The sequence below is a fragment of the Heliangelus exortis genome, chromosome 19, assembly GCF_036169615.1.
Source record: "Heliangelus exortis chromosome 19, bHelExo1.hap1, whole genome shotgun sequence".
Classification (NCBI taxonomy): domain Eukaryota; kingdom Metazoa; phylum Chordata; class Aves; order Apodiformes; family Trochilidae; genus Heliangelus; species Heliangelus exortis.
In genome coordinates, this window is record NC_092440.1 from 12510915 (window position 1) to 12525678 (window position 14764).

The following is a 14764-nucleotide window of genomic DNA, read 5'->3' on the forward strand; positions in this document are numbered from 1 at the left end:
ATGCTCTGTCCCTCAGAACATGTCTGGCTGATGTTGCAGAGATCTGCTGTGACAGAGGGCAAGATCCTAAATCTTTGAGTGCCAAGGCACAGATGCTCTTTAAAAACATAGGATATTTTTTAAAAGCAGCTGGCAGTTGTGCAGCAAGCCATCTGATGTCCTCTGCCACATCACTTCTGATTTCATGTTGGCTAATGAAGAGCTCAAGCTGAGGAACAACCTTGTGTCCTTTCAAATAAGCTGAGTTCACCCTGACAGGCTGCTCAGGAAGCAGGACTCCAGAGCCAAGACAAGGAGAGAAAACAGGCTGCTGAATTACCTGGGTCAGGACAGAAAAGCAGTTAAAGCAGGGAAGGCTCATTAGTTCACCCACTTTGTTTCCAGTCTAGGCCAGGGTTGTTCTTTACCTACTCCAGCTCTGTCCATCCCAGTTAACAGCTGTCCCAAAGGTTTGGGATACCTCATTTCCCATGGGAAGCTCTGGGATACTTCACAGGACATTCAACTTTAGTCCTGTTTGTGCTGGCACACAGCTTCACAGCATCTGAACACCCAGCTCAGAGGCACCTAACACCTAAATCTCTGCTTGTTCCTTCAAGCACAGCACAGCCCCACTGCTTCCACCTTCCCACCTGCTTCCTGCCTTCCACAGCCCCACTCACAGGTCCCACGTGTGAACAGGAGTGTGCAGACTCACACCCTGGTGCCTGCCCACAGGTTTGTCACCTCCAGGGATGGAAGGAAAGGTCACTCCTCACTTCAGGACCTGCAGCTGAGCTGCAGCCAGCCAGCCCCCTGTGAAGGGACAACAGGGCTGGTGAAGGGATCCAGCACAGATCCTATGAGGAAGGGCTGAGGGAGCTGGGGGTGTTGAGGCTGGAGAAGAGGAGGCTCAGGGGAGACCTCATCACTCTCTCCAACTCCCTGAAAGGAGGTTGGAGCCAGGGGGGGGTTGGGCAGATATCAGTGGGACAAGAGGGCATGGATTAAAGAATTTTTTCCTAATATCCAACCTAAACCTCCCCTGGCAGAGCTTCAGCTCTGCCAGGGGAGGTTTAGGTTGGATATTAGGAAAGAATTCTTTGCAGAGGGGGTGCTCAGCCATTGGAATGGGCTGCCCAGGGAAGGGGTGGATTCTCCATCCCTGGAGATATTTCCAAAGAGCCTGGATGTGGCACTCAGTGCCATGGGCTGGGAACCACGGGGGGAGTGGAGCAAGGGTTGGACTTGATGAGCTCTGAGGTCCCTTCCAACCCAGCCCATTCCAGGATTCTATGAAGCTCTGCCTGGAGGGATTTGGCTGCACAGTGGTGGGCTCAGCTTCCTGCAGCCACTTTAGGAGCATTTGGACAACTTGTAATTGAACACTGTTGGGTTTTCTACAGAATTCAATCCCTCTGGAGCCTCACAACATACTTCTCATTGCACTTGGATTAGAGACTTATTTTGCCTCCAAGAAGGCAGCCATGGACCTCAGCTTTGCCTGCTCCTGTTGATGCTCATGTTTCAGACACTGTTTCCTTCCTTCTGGATCCTGATTTCTAGAGGAACATTCCTGCATCCTTCACAGTTTAGTTCTAGCCCAGTAGCAAAGATTACAAACACAGAAGGTTGTTGTTTTCTTTATATTAAATATAGTACATTTTGTTAACATGTTTCAGCTTCCAAGAGATCACAGGCAAGAGCTGTCCCAGGATAAGCCTCTTGGGATGAATCCCCTCCCAAACATCTGAACGATGAAGAGAAGCAAAGGAATTTATCTGACAGGATCTATAATAAGATCTCAATATAACATTCAGCCTACAGCATTTCTAAATATGGCCAAAGATCACTGAAGTTATTTGGCATTATTTCATCTCAGAAGGATTTTCTTTCACTTATTCTGCTGTGTTTGCATGCATGGGATTCCACATCCATCATGGAGCAAGGTCATCTATTGTCCAGTGGGCTCTGACTGAGGTAAAACAGATCTCAGGACCAAGGCTGGCAGGTGCAGAATTGGATTATTTATTATTCATTTATTAAAAAAACCTAAAAACAACCCTTCTGACATCTACTTACAACCTGTAGTTACAGGAAAAATGAGAGTGTCACCCTTAAATCAAGGGATGAAGCAATTCTGTAACCTGATGGGCTTGTTCCCCTCCAATCTCCACCTCTTCCCAACACACATCCATCAGGATACCTGAGCCCTACAAACAAAACACCTCACTGGCAACCTCTTCTTTCTCCTCTTCCCAAACATCAGAGAAATCCCCAGGATAAGGAAAAATGGCAGAGCAAGTGAAGACAAAGGCAGAAAGACACAGGCCAGGTGACACCTCAGTGCTGAAGAAATTCTTCTCAGAAGCTTGAGGCTGCACCTTCTCCAAGATAATGTGAGAAGTTCCAGTTCTAGGAGCCCAAATCCTGCTGGGATGCAGGTAATAAAGCTTCCTCTGCTATTTTTGCTCCAATTTTTAGCTAGGACTTGCAGCCAAGCCAGCACCACGTCTGAAGCTGAGACACACTGTGACCTGGAGAACACCCATGGGCACCCTCACATCAGCAGGAACTCAGCCCTCAGGGTCAGTACAGGACAGTTGTCACTTGCAGTGTCACCTGGAGGAGCACAAAGCAAACACCACCTCCCAAGACAACTGAAAAGACACTTACCATGACAGTGCAGTCCTCAGAGCCACTGGCAATGACCTGGTCATTGTGAGGACACCAGTCTATGTCCAGCACTGGCCCAGTGTGGCCACACACTGTTGGGTAGGACTTGTCAATTCTGCCTGTCTGGAGGAGAGAACCAAAGAAGAGAGCTGTAATACATGGACAGCACAGGCTCACAGAGTGCACAAAGATGCTTCCCAAGTCTCCATCAACTCCATCAACATTAAAAATTCCATGAAATTTAAATCACTTCATGCATCAGAAGAGGAAATGAAAAAGGGACTCTTCTCCAGCACCAATGAGCTGGGAAGTGGTGCTGGAGGAAGGAGCTCTGGGTTGGTCTGTGCTGAAGACAACCAAGCCAGAGGTGTCCTCTGAAGGGTGCTGCTGGTCACTGATTTTACCAAGAAGTATTTTGCTCAAAGGGAAAGCTTTGGGGGCACAGCTGTGCAGAGGAAAACACTTTTTTTCAGGGGTAAATGCTGCTGATCCAGAGTTCCACAGCCACCCACCCCTGGCCCCTACCTGACCCTCTGCAGGCAGAGGCTGGAGGCCAGCAGCACGCTGCCAAAGCTGAGATCACCACACATAAACTTCCCAAAAAAATAAGTTACTGACTGCTGAGACACCAAGCACCTCAGCTTCCCCTGTGAGAAAGGCAATAAAACCATTTAGCTCATTATTCTCTCTCTTGGTCAAGTGTTGCACACCTGGGAAGCAATATTTAAAATCCTGAAGACACAGGGCAGTGGCACCAGGGTGAGAAGGAGCCTCCTGCACTTCCAGAGCCAGATCCAAGTCCCATTCCAAGGGGTTTGGCTTCCAGGGAATGCCATAATGACCTTTTCATGTGTGATGAGAGAACAGAGGAAAGAGGAAGAGGTCTGGGACAGGGTTTTGTGTTTAAACATGCAGGAGAATTGGGGGTGTTTCACTTCTGCCATTTGGTGATGACATTCCTCAACCTTGGAAGTTACAGCTCCTTGTCCATTCCCTGTGGAAGGCTGCTCCTGGTCACTGCTGCCTTATGGAGAAAGGATCAGAAAAATGCTGGATACCAGCTTTGGAAAACCACAGGCCTGAAGACCTCTACTAGCAGCAAAACAAGATCTAGATCCAAACAGACTGAGTTACAGAACCCACCACACCATTTCCTAAATGGGCAAATTTAGCTTTCTAAAAATAAAGTAAAAAAAAAAAAACTGTCCCAAGGATTCAAATGGTTCATGAGATTATTAAAAGTGAAAGTGTTGTAGATGAAAAGCTATAAACCAGACATTGAAAAATTAGTCTGTGTAATCCCTCCTGGATGTCATAATGAGAAATAGGATTAAAAAAAAAATTACTACATCCAACTGACATGTATAGTCCATCCATTTTAATTTATCCAATTAAAAAAGAACCATGCAGAGCATATCCACAAAAGCACATTTCACAAGTCACATTACAGGCTAAATACAAACACAGACCCAAACCAAAAGAAAAATAAGACTGTGAGATGTCAGTGACTATCTATTCTTACTCCTAGACAGGGCTCAGAGTAATCCTCTGAGCCTCTGATAATTATTTGCAGGCTGCACGGGTGCTTGTCAGTTCAGTTTAGAGTTTTTATGGTAATTTATTACTGGAGGGAGGCAAAAAAAAAAAAAAAATAAATTCAATTTGAACAAATTAAACCACAAACTTCACCTTTCAGTTTTGATCAGTGCCTGTGACAGCCAGCTGACCCCAGGGACCAGGCAACCCCACTGCCTGCTTTTGATCACCAAAAATGGAGCTCATTTTTAAACCTGTGATCCTGTATATCCAGTAGCAGGGATCTGAGGACAAGGGGAGAACAAGATGAGTGTCTCTCCCTGGGTGAGGAAGAAGAGGGAGCTCCCAATGCCCCAGAGCAGAAGGGACCAGAGCAACCATGGGTTTCCAGCTCTTGTGGAGGAGCAAGCTGAGGAACTTGAGATGGATGCAGAGGCACTTGGAGAAGAACAACAACATTTTTCAGGTCCAGAGACACCTGGATCAAGAGGAAACAGCAGATGCAAAGGAGAAGTGAAACCACACTGAGCAGAGCTCTCTTTGCAGCATGCTACAGGTGAACAGAGGTTTCTCTGCATCAAAGTGCACCCTTTTTCTGCCTGGTGTTGGAAAAATCATTTCTAACATGGGAAGAGGGAGAACAAGGATGGGGAAAATGAGATGTTATTTAGCAGCAGCGTGGGAGATGCAGTAACTTCAAGCAACCTCACATCTATTTAGTCACAAAAAAATGTACAAAATTGAGCAAGGAGAGTGCAGTGCAGCAAACCCAGCTGCTCAGCAGTGTCAAAACAGCAGCAAGATGAGAATAAAAGGGGATGCAGAGGGGCAGATGAGGTGACTGGAAAGGCTGCAGCAGTGCTCAGAGCTGCAGCTCAGATAGAAGAAGCCTTCTTGCAGAGAAGTTCCTGACTTGTGGTCAGAGAGACAAACTCATCTTTGCAGGGCAGAGGAAACCAAAGTGCTTTCCTGAGCACACATCAGAGCAAGAGCTCTCCTCAGCAAGGCTCCTAAATGCACAGCATCTGCTCCTTTTGAAACCAAACCACTTGTATTAAAGTCTGACCTGAAAAGGGGGCTGGGAGAGCTGTGAAAGGTCAGGTCCAGCACCTCGGGGCCTGATTCAGCACACACCTTCCCCTCAGCCCTTCAGAATGGTGAGAAATGAGCTGGTTTTAGCTCACCCGTGCTACTCCATCATCTCTCTGAGCCTCTTTTGCAAATGCCATCAGTGCAGGTTACACCACAGGCTTCCTCCTCCCTGCAGCATTCCCCTCTCCAGAGCAGGGGATCCCTATTCCTGGCACTGTGTGGGATTAGCTGTGCACAGAAGAGCTTTAAAATACAATATTTAGGGGACACTGCCAAAAGGAAAAGACCAGGAAGCCTGCAGCAGGGTATCAAAACCCCCACCAGCCTGTAAAATTAAAAATTCAACCTTTTCTAAACACAGTTCTTTTAAAAAGAGATGCCTCTGCCACAAGAACACCACGAGGTTTGCAACTTTGCTGGCAAATGGATGCATTTTCATACTGCTGTAATACTCCCAGGTCTGGAGATTTATTTATTTTTAAAATGTAATCTTTTAATTAGTTGAGGATTTAAAATAAATCTCAAGTGCTGATACACAGCTTAAAATTAACTCGGTATGACTTCAAGAAATTAAATCCTTCTCATAATCCATTTGGACTCCATTTGAGCAACACATCACAGTAACAACTTTTGAAACTCAAGAGTTATAAAAAGTTATAAAGTTTTTTTTATAAAAAGTCAGCCAAACAGGTGAATTTGATGATTACCATTAATGTGCTGGATGGAAACACACTCAACACTCAGGTTGACCACAGGCAGAAAGCTGACCTTGCCAAATTAATTCACTTAGTGCTTTCATCTACCCCAGGTCAGGAAAAATATCCCAGATGAGAATAAAAACTGTTATTAAATCCCAAAGGGACAGGTAAGCAGCACAGGAAAAGTGTTCCCAAAGTGGCAGGTTTATGAATTAATTTGACTGTCCTACAATCGTTTCTCTGCCAGAAAAGGGCAATTGGTTGCAGGAAACAGCTCAGGGATTATGGTAAAAATATCAGAGAGAGCAGCTGCTTCCCCCAGCCCAGGGTTGTGCTCATGAGAATGGCCACTGAAAACAGGGAAGTGGCATCAAAGTTGCACAAGCAAAAGCAGCTCTCACCCCACCTTCGTGTGCAGAAGTTTGAGGAAGGAAATCAGGTCACAACTGCAAAGTTTGAAATACAAACCGCCTGGTTATCTTTTCTCTGTTTGAGAAAGTTTGCCTTTTTTCTTCCCTAAACTGTCTGTTTTCCTTACAAGAAAGTCCAAAGTTTCACAGGGTCCTGACTGGCCACCAAAACTCCACCTCTGGCTGCAGCAGCTGCTGGTGCAGGAGGCAGAAAACAGAGCAGAAAATGTAATGAAGGTGCCTGGCTCTCCTGTGGCCATGACAAACAGACATTTGTCACCCAGCAAACCTATCAAAGCATCCAGAACTCAACCACTGACACCAACTCAGGAACTGGACAAGGCTTCAAAACTGCAGCAGTATTTGTACAAACCTGCAAGACAAGGAGCAGTATTTGTTGATCAACTCCCTAGAAAAATGAGATTTATTAAGCACACTGCCTGCCCTCTCTTCCCTGCTACACCAGAACCTGATGAGCCATTGCAATCAAGGTGACAGTGATAAATATCTCCACCTTTTTTTTTTAAAAATCAGCCTTAAAGAAAAAAATCCAAGGTGAAATAAATGGGATTTGTGCCCCACTGAGGACAGGGCAGTTTGAACTCAAGACCACTTTTCTCCTGAGCAGCACAGGCACTTTGGTTGGGCTAAGGAGCACCCATGGGTGCTGATGGGCCAAGAGAGAAAGGATGTGCAAGGAAATGAGAAACAACTGCTCTATGCAACCTGAAAGAAAGCAGGGTTTAGCAGTTCTGCTGGTCACAGGATAACTTAAGATATTTTAAAATGCCTCTGCATCATGTCCTGATTAAAGCTGTCTTTATTTTTTATCTCCTCTGCCCAATGTACAAAAACACTCAGAGCTGCGTGGCAACCCAACCAGAATTTTGGGGAAAAACATCACTTTGTGTTTGCACAAACTTCTCTCACAGCTACAAAAAAAAAAAAAAAAAAAAGACCTTCAGCACCAGTACTGACATGGTCTTTGCAGCAGCCTAAGTCAGGATGACAGGAACTCAATGTAATTCATGTCCCTCCATCTACACTCCACCTAAAACTGTTGGAGGGACTCAGTGAACCCATCACAGCAGGAGCCCCTGATTTTATTTTACACACAATTCAGACAAGGATATTTTTTTCCCCAGACCTTCCTGGAGGAATGAGGATCTGGAACAGCTGATTAACAACTTGCATATGCCAGGGCTGAACACTAAGGCATGTCACTTGCAGAACAACATATTCCTTCAAGATCATTCCGAGGTGTGCACTCACCCACCCACACGCTCATTTGCCTCTCAGGGCACCCATCTGATCACAGCTCCTGCAGGAATGCTGCTGCCTGTGCACAGGAAGGAGTCAGGCACACAAATGGAAAATCTAATAAAAGGAATATCCAAGGGGACTGAATAAGCCTCTTCTAAAGGCCTTACATAACACGACTTTCAGCTGACAGTATTTTTCTTAGAAGAGATGAACTGCACCAAAGAGGAAGCTGCCTTTGTGGCAGTCTTTGTTTCTTTGCAGATGCAAACTGTAAAGATTTTTCAGGGAAGGGGAGGAAAAAAATATATTGTAACCACTGCCAGCACCACGCAGGAAGCCCAGGTGTTTCTAAGTCACTTTCCCCAGCACATCAAGAAAACTACAAAGTTTAATTCTGGGCTGTAAAGGAGAGATCACCCATGAGGTTGGGTGAGCACAGTCCCCCAACCCTTTCCCTTGGACAGCAGAGGCTGGGAGATCCCTGTGCTGCTGATTCCAGTCCTCTGGAAGGAGCTGAGCCCAAACACAGCATCCCAGAAGGTTACAGGCCTGGGTTCCTGCTGCTGGGAAGGATGCCAAAAGATGACAAGCCCACCACAAGCAACCTGCACGTCTGGGCTGAGCATGGGAAGGCTGCAAGAGCAAGGCAGCTCTCTTGGTCCTTGCACAAGGCTGTTGTGAAAGCACCAAACCTGCAGCTGAGCTGGGCACCAAGAGCTGCTCCAGGCACTCATCCTGCTCACACCAGAAATGTCCAGGGGATGCCAGCAGCACAACTGCTTCTTCTTTCACCTGCCTAAACCCCCTAACAGTGACAACCCAGCATATGCCCACCAGCAAGAGAAGGCTGAGGCACAGACCACTGGGTTGGTGAGTTTCATCCTGGGGTTCCCTCCCTGCACACCAAACTGTTTGGAACCTGGGGTGAGGCTCTAAGAAAATCAACTCAACTCTAAGCCTCCAAGCTGCCAGTTTAATGGAATTAAATTCCACACCAGTGCTTTGCTCAGTGCCACTCACCCACTGCCTGAGATCAGCAGGCAAGTTTTCAGTGTGCAATTAATGCAGATTTGCTTGACTCTTGTGATCCACACACCATTTATTGATACACTATGTGTGTATATATATAGTATATATATATATACACAATAAATATATACATTGATACAAATTACAGTCTTTTTTTAAAAAAAACCCACGCAGTTCCTTCCCAGGGAGGCCGTCCCTCTGCAAACTCAACCAACCTGTGGGAACTGCAGCTTCCAGCAGCTCAAGACGGCGCTTGCTGGAGCATGGGAATGGCGAACTGCTGGCACAGCCCCTGCACATGTGCATGCGGGAACACAGGAAGTTCAGACAAAGCATTTCCACAGCCAGCAAAACCCAACCCGCCTCAGCTGCACCGGCACCGGCGCCTGCTGCTGCTGCTGCTGCTGCGGCGGCGGCTGCTCCGCACGGGGCTCTGCGGAGAGGCCAGGGGGGTGCAAAAGGAAACCGCAGTGCCCGGAACCTCCGCGCAATCCCGCCGGAGGGACCCTCCCGGGCGGCGGTGCCGGAGGAGCAGCCGCTGACAGGAGGAGGAGGGCGGCGGCTGCGGGCGCGGTTCATGGCGGCGGCGGCCGCGCAGGGGTTAATGGCGGCGCACTTGCCGCGCGCCGCGTCCTGGCCAATCAGCGCGGCGGCTGCCGGCGGCCGCCAGAGCTGCCATGACCATATATGGTAAAAAGCCGCGGCCGCCGCAGTGCCGCAGCGCAGGGAGCGGGGCGGGGGCGGGAGCGGCGGCCGCCTCCTCAGGACAGGGCTGCGGGGGGACCCTTCCGTCCCTTCCCCTCAGGACAGGGCTGCGGGAGAGCCCCCTCCGTCCCTTCCCCTGAGGGCTGGGGGAGAGCCCCCTCCGTCCCTTCCCCTGAGCTGCGGGGGACCCCTCCGACCCTTCCCCTCAGGACAGGGCTGCGGGGGGACCCTTCCGTCCCTTCCCCTGAGGGCTGCGGGAGAGCCCCCTCCGTCCCTTCCCCTCAGGGCAGGGATGCGGGGGGCCCTCTCCATCCCTTCCCCTCAGAGCTGCGGGTGCCCAGGCATCTCACTCTCCCACCAATACCACCACCCCAAGGCCAGGGAGCCACATGACTGGATGAAAAAAAAAAAAAAAAACGTGAAAAATTGGAATACTACAGAAAACTTGGGAAGGAGCAAGACATTTAACAGGAGGAAATAATGCTCTTTCTGGGCCCAGAGGTCAGGCCACACTAGAAACAATTCAGAGTGACCCACCCAGTGTGGACACGAAATGAAGTTTTAGGGGGACCATTTTCCCTGTAGACCCTGGGAGCCTCCGGAAGGGTCTGAAACGCAGCAAGTGCATTTTTACAGCTCAATTTTACAGTCATGTCAAAGCCACGGCTTCAAACTGACCCTTCTTCCCCACCCTGAATAATCACAGCACGAGCACAACGAGCACCTCTGCTTCTCTGAAACAACTCAAAATGTTGGGGTGGTGAAGGAACAATTTCATCAGCTGAGGCTATAAAAATAAATGAGGAACACAGGAACTGGTTAGAGCAAAACCAGCAACGTGTTGCATTACAAAAGAACGTGCTGGGCTGGCGAGTTCAGGAACTGAGTTCCTCCCCCTTCACATGAAACCTCACATGCAAATATGAAGTATAATTTTAATAATAATAGTAAGCTGTGGAAGACTTGAGGAACGCAGCGGAGGGCACAAAGGCCACGACAAATCCAGAGGAAGGCAGGAAGAATAGCTGAATAAATGTAAAAAAACCCACAACCTTAGGATGGCACTTGAAAACGCAGAAGGCTGCATCACTCAGAATTAGCAGGAATTGCTTCCAGGGGCTGAGAAAACATTGGGAAGCGAGAGAAAAAGAGGGGGGGTGTGTGTGTGTGCATCCTCTGCCATCAGCATTTGAGGGTGCTGTGATGCAACATGGGTGCAACTGCGTGTGGGGTTGAGCAAGAGACTTCTCATGGAGATCAGTGCCTCCCCGCGTGGCTTGGGCAAGAGCAGGACACGTGCCCTGGAGATGAGCACAAACCAGAATACCTGCAAAAAAGGGCTGCTCATAAGATGAGGAAAAAAAAAGGGCTATTTAAGGAGGGCAGGGGTTTGGCTTGCTTTGCTTCAGACAACCAAAGCATAAGTGAGAAAAAGCTGCTGCCTCTGCTCCTGTAATGCAGTCACCGTGTGGGTTGCTATATACAATTCTGGTCACTATTTCTATATATAACCAAGCAGATCTGCAGATGGAGCTTGGAAAACAGGACAGGGATGATGACAGACTGAGGACATCCTAAGTGTATAGTTAAGAGAAGCTCGAAGGCCACAAAGAAAATAATATTACAGAAAAAGGCTTTCATCCCAAGAATTTGCTGAAAGGGAGACAAGAGCACCACTCTCCAACAAGGGCGAAAAAAAGGTGCTCTGTGGGTTTGGGTTTTTTTCTGTTCAGTACTGGGGCAACAGGAATTTATATTCAGTCTGAGACACTGCTCCTGCTTATTTGTGTGCTTTATACCACAGCATGGTAAGAGAAGGCTCCAGCACCCAAATTTTCAGCCTCCTGATCCAGCCATTCTCACAGCTGATGGACAGGGACCAAACTTCTCTGTTCCAAAGCTCACCCCTGGGGCTCTACAAATAAATTCAAAGGAGGAAAGTGTGTATTTGGGCTCGCTGAAAGATTATTTATTGTAGACTTAGCAGCATTTTGCACAGCAGAGAATGTTCAAGGGTGTTTCCCTGCCCAGGATCAGATGAAGCCCATCTCCTTGGTACATCGAGTACCAGGGGATAACATCTGGCTGGAGTAAAGCCAAGACACAGTCCTGTGGTCTGGGAGAACTGCAGGACAGCTGTGATGGCACTTGGAGATAGTTTGTTTATCAAGGTTCTTCTTGTCTTATTTGGGCTGCAAGGAGTAGTTAGGATCAGGTGCATTCCTGAACTCTGTGATGCTCACAGCGCTCAAAAGGCTGAACCACTATCATTAATCAAGAGGCTTAATTAGGAGCATGATTCTCCATAGAAACTTCTGCCACGAAGAACTGGCTCAGATTAGTCAAGCAAACCACTTATTTACTGTGTTTAATGTACAGGAAGCATCCCAGTGATTAGAGGGACATTAAATGGATCCTTACACGGCCCGACACAGCAGCGACTCTCACAGCCCGAGCGCCATTCCCACACAAGCACGGAAACAACAACAAAGCCTCGCGTGTCACGGCAAGAAACTCTGAAAAAACCCACTTACCTTGTGCAAAGGCAGCACCAGGAATGCTCCACCACCGCTAGCATCTACAATTATTGCAACAAATCTGGGGTTTACAGCACAGAAGGAGCTATCCCAAGTGACGCGGGAGACGCGGATGTCGTCGTAACACTGATCGTTTTTCACCGCCTGGCCGAACACGTGCCGGAATTTGCTCTGTCGTACCACTCGCCTCATCGTGTCTGCAGGGGAGAGGAATGGCAAGAGAAGGAGATCAGGTAGGGGGGCAAGGGACCTCCTGCTTGCCCCAGGGCCTCTGCTGGGACCCTCTCAGCTGCACCGTCACCCCCTTCCAGCGGCGCAAAAATCGGCTCGCTCGCTCTTCCTCCACCGCGCTTTAGACCCGAGGAGTCTGCAACCAGTTTTGCCTTTTTGCTTTTTAGTGAAAATTTCAGGTTGTTCTAGGCCCGAGGGGTGTGCAGCCAGTTTTGCCTTTTTGTTTTTTTTTAAAAAAAATTCAGGTTGTTTTAGACCCTAGGAGTTTGCAGCCAGTTTTGCCTTTTTGCTTTTTAATGAAAATTTCAGGTTGTTTTAGGCCCGAGGGGTCTGCAGCCAGTTTTGCCTTTTTGTTTTTTTTTTAAAAAATTCAGGTTGTTTTAGACCTGAGGAGTCTGCAGCCAGTTTTGCCTTTTAATGAAAATTTCAGGTTTAGACCCTAGGAGTTTGCAGCCAGTTCTGCCTTTTTGTTTTTTAAATAAAATTTCAGGTTGTTTTTTAGGCCCGAGGGGTCTGCAGCCAGTTTTGCCTTTTTGCTTTTTAGTGAAAATTTCAGGTTGTTTAGGCCCAAGGGGTCTGCAGCCAGTTTTGCCTTTTTGATTTTTTTTTTTTTTTTAAATTCAGGTTGCTTTAGACCCTAGGAGTCTGCAGCCAGTTCTGCCTTTTTGTTTTTTAAATAAAATTTCAGGTTTTTTAGGCCCAAGGGGTCTGCAGCCAGTTTTGCCTTTTTGGTTTTTTTTAAAAAAATTCAGGTTGTTTTAGACCCGAGGAGTCTGCAGCCAGTTTTGCCTTTTTGCTTTTTAGTGAAAATTTCAGGTTGTTTAGGCCCAAGGGGTCTGCAGCCAGTTTTGCCTTTTTGGTTTTCAAATAAAATTTCAGGTTGTTTTAGACCCAAGGGGTCTGCAGCCAGTTTTGCCTTTTTGTTTTGCTTTTTTTTTTTTAAATTCAGGTTGTTTTAGACCCGAGGGGTCTGCAGCCAGTTTTGCCTTTTTGGTTTTCAAATAAAATTTCAGGTTGTTTTAGACCCAAGGGGTCTGCAGCCAGTTTTGCCTTTAAATAAAATTTCAGGTTGTTTTGTACCAAACACAACTGAGGTGCATTTCCAAGGCTGCTTCCCAGGAAGAATCTGCCAGTTAAGCATCCGTTTTCCCCGTTGGAAATGTATTCTCTCACTGAAGGAAGTTCCTAATCCTAAAAGCAGTTTTTAGACAAGTCTCCACATATTTTCAGGGATAAATCTAGACTCGGATTGAACTTGTTTACTTTCAAGTCAGACAGGGTCCTGAAGATGTAAATAAAAATGCAAGCTCTCAAAATCCGGTGTTCTGTGAAGTGGTTCCACATGTTCACTAGCTTCCATTTCTTTTTTCTAACTCCAAAATCTCACTAAGTAAAAAAAAAAAAAATAATAAAATTAGTCTCCTAGGCAGACAGGAGTAATGGAAACAAGCTAATGACTCAAATTAACTTAGCGTGTCTGTAGCACTTCAGAAAAAAATTCATTTTCAAGAAGGCTTGAGTTAGAATAGAAGGACTGGTGTGGAAAATTCCAGCATCAGAGCCCTGGAAGAAGATGACACAGGAACAACACTGCATGATGTGAACACCAACCCTGGAAGCAAACAACTCTCCTGTCCTCCAGGAACGTGAGGGCTCCGTGAGGTTGCACACGTGGAGGACAGGAGAGTCATGAAGGATTTTCCCAATCATAAATATTTTTCCTCCCCTTTAAGACTTGCAGGAGACCAAGGAACCTCCATAGAGCATCCTGCTTTTCCATATGAGAAAGATATTTCTGCTCCAGTCTCTAGGGAAAGCAAAATCCCAAATTAAAAATAAGCAGAGTCCATCTCCTGTCTTTTTTCCCAGTAGGTCCCCCCCAAGCACACGGAGAAGCTGGGAAAAAAAATAATAAAAAAATCCAGACTGCTCAAGCTTCATGGAGCTTCTTGCTTGATGCTCTTGGAGTGAGAGACACTGAATGCAGCTCAACCTGTGTGCAGCAGAAGTGATAAAGGGTTGTACATCATGTCTGGAGCTGCAAAGGCTTTGTGGGAAAAGAAAAGAGGGACTTTGGTAGTCGTAGGGGTTAAAAAAAAATAAAAATCAACAGCAACAAAAAGCTGAGTAAGTAAAGGAGGAAAGCACTCATCAGAGCTGGGAAATAAGCAGTCATGTAAGATGCCTGGAGAGGAGAAAAATGTTACAGTGAACATAACAGCTACGGAGTGAAACACCCTGGTTTCTGCAGAGATAAGCAGAAACAAGCAGAGGATCTGCTTTCCACCAGCTCCCCCTGTCCACCTCCACCAGGGAATTAGCAGAGCCCACCCCCAGAGCAGCTCTGGCTCCATCTGGGCAGCTGCTGCCAGCATGGACCTGGGTGACTTCAAGTGCCATCAGTGCCACCAGGGTCATGGGAAGAGCAGAGTCCCCATTGAGGGTCACAGCAAGTGACAGCTGGGGGTGTTGAGGCTGGAGAAGAGGAGGCTCAGGGGAGACCTCATCACTCTCTCCAACTCCCTGAATCCTGGTTGGAGAGTTGGGCTGATCCCAACAGGATGAGGTTCAACATTCCAAGTGCCAGGTCCTGAATTTTAGCCACAAC

General features: G+C 47.3%; 1 protein-coding gene across 1 annotated transcript in view; it reads right to left on the reverse strand.

The window, feature by feature from the left end:
* The window catches only part of CORO1C (coronin 1C), a 44772-nt gene that overhangs the window by 13896 nt on the left and 16112 nt on the right, over nt 1-14764 (reverse strand). Inside the window, exons 2-3 of the mRNA XM_071763616.1 lie at nt 11923-12122; nt 2656-2778 (exon numbers count right to left, since the gene is read on the reverse strand). Of these exons, the coding sequence (XP_071619717.1) occupies nt 2656-2778; nt 11923-12117 (318 nt within the window). The 5' untranslated portion in view covers nt 12118-12122. The remainder of the gene's footprint in view (nt 1-2655; nt 2779-11922; nt 12123-14764) is intronic.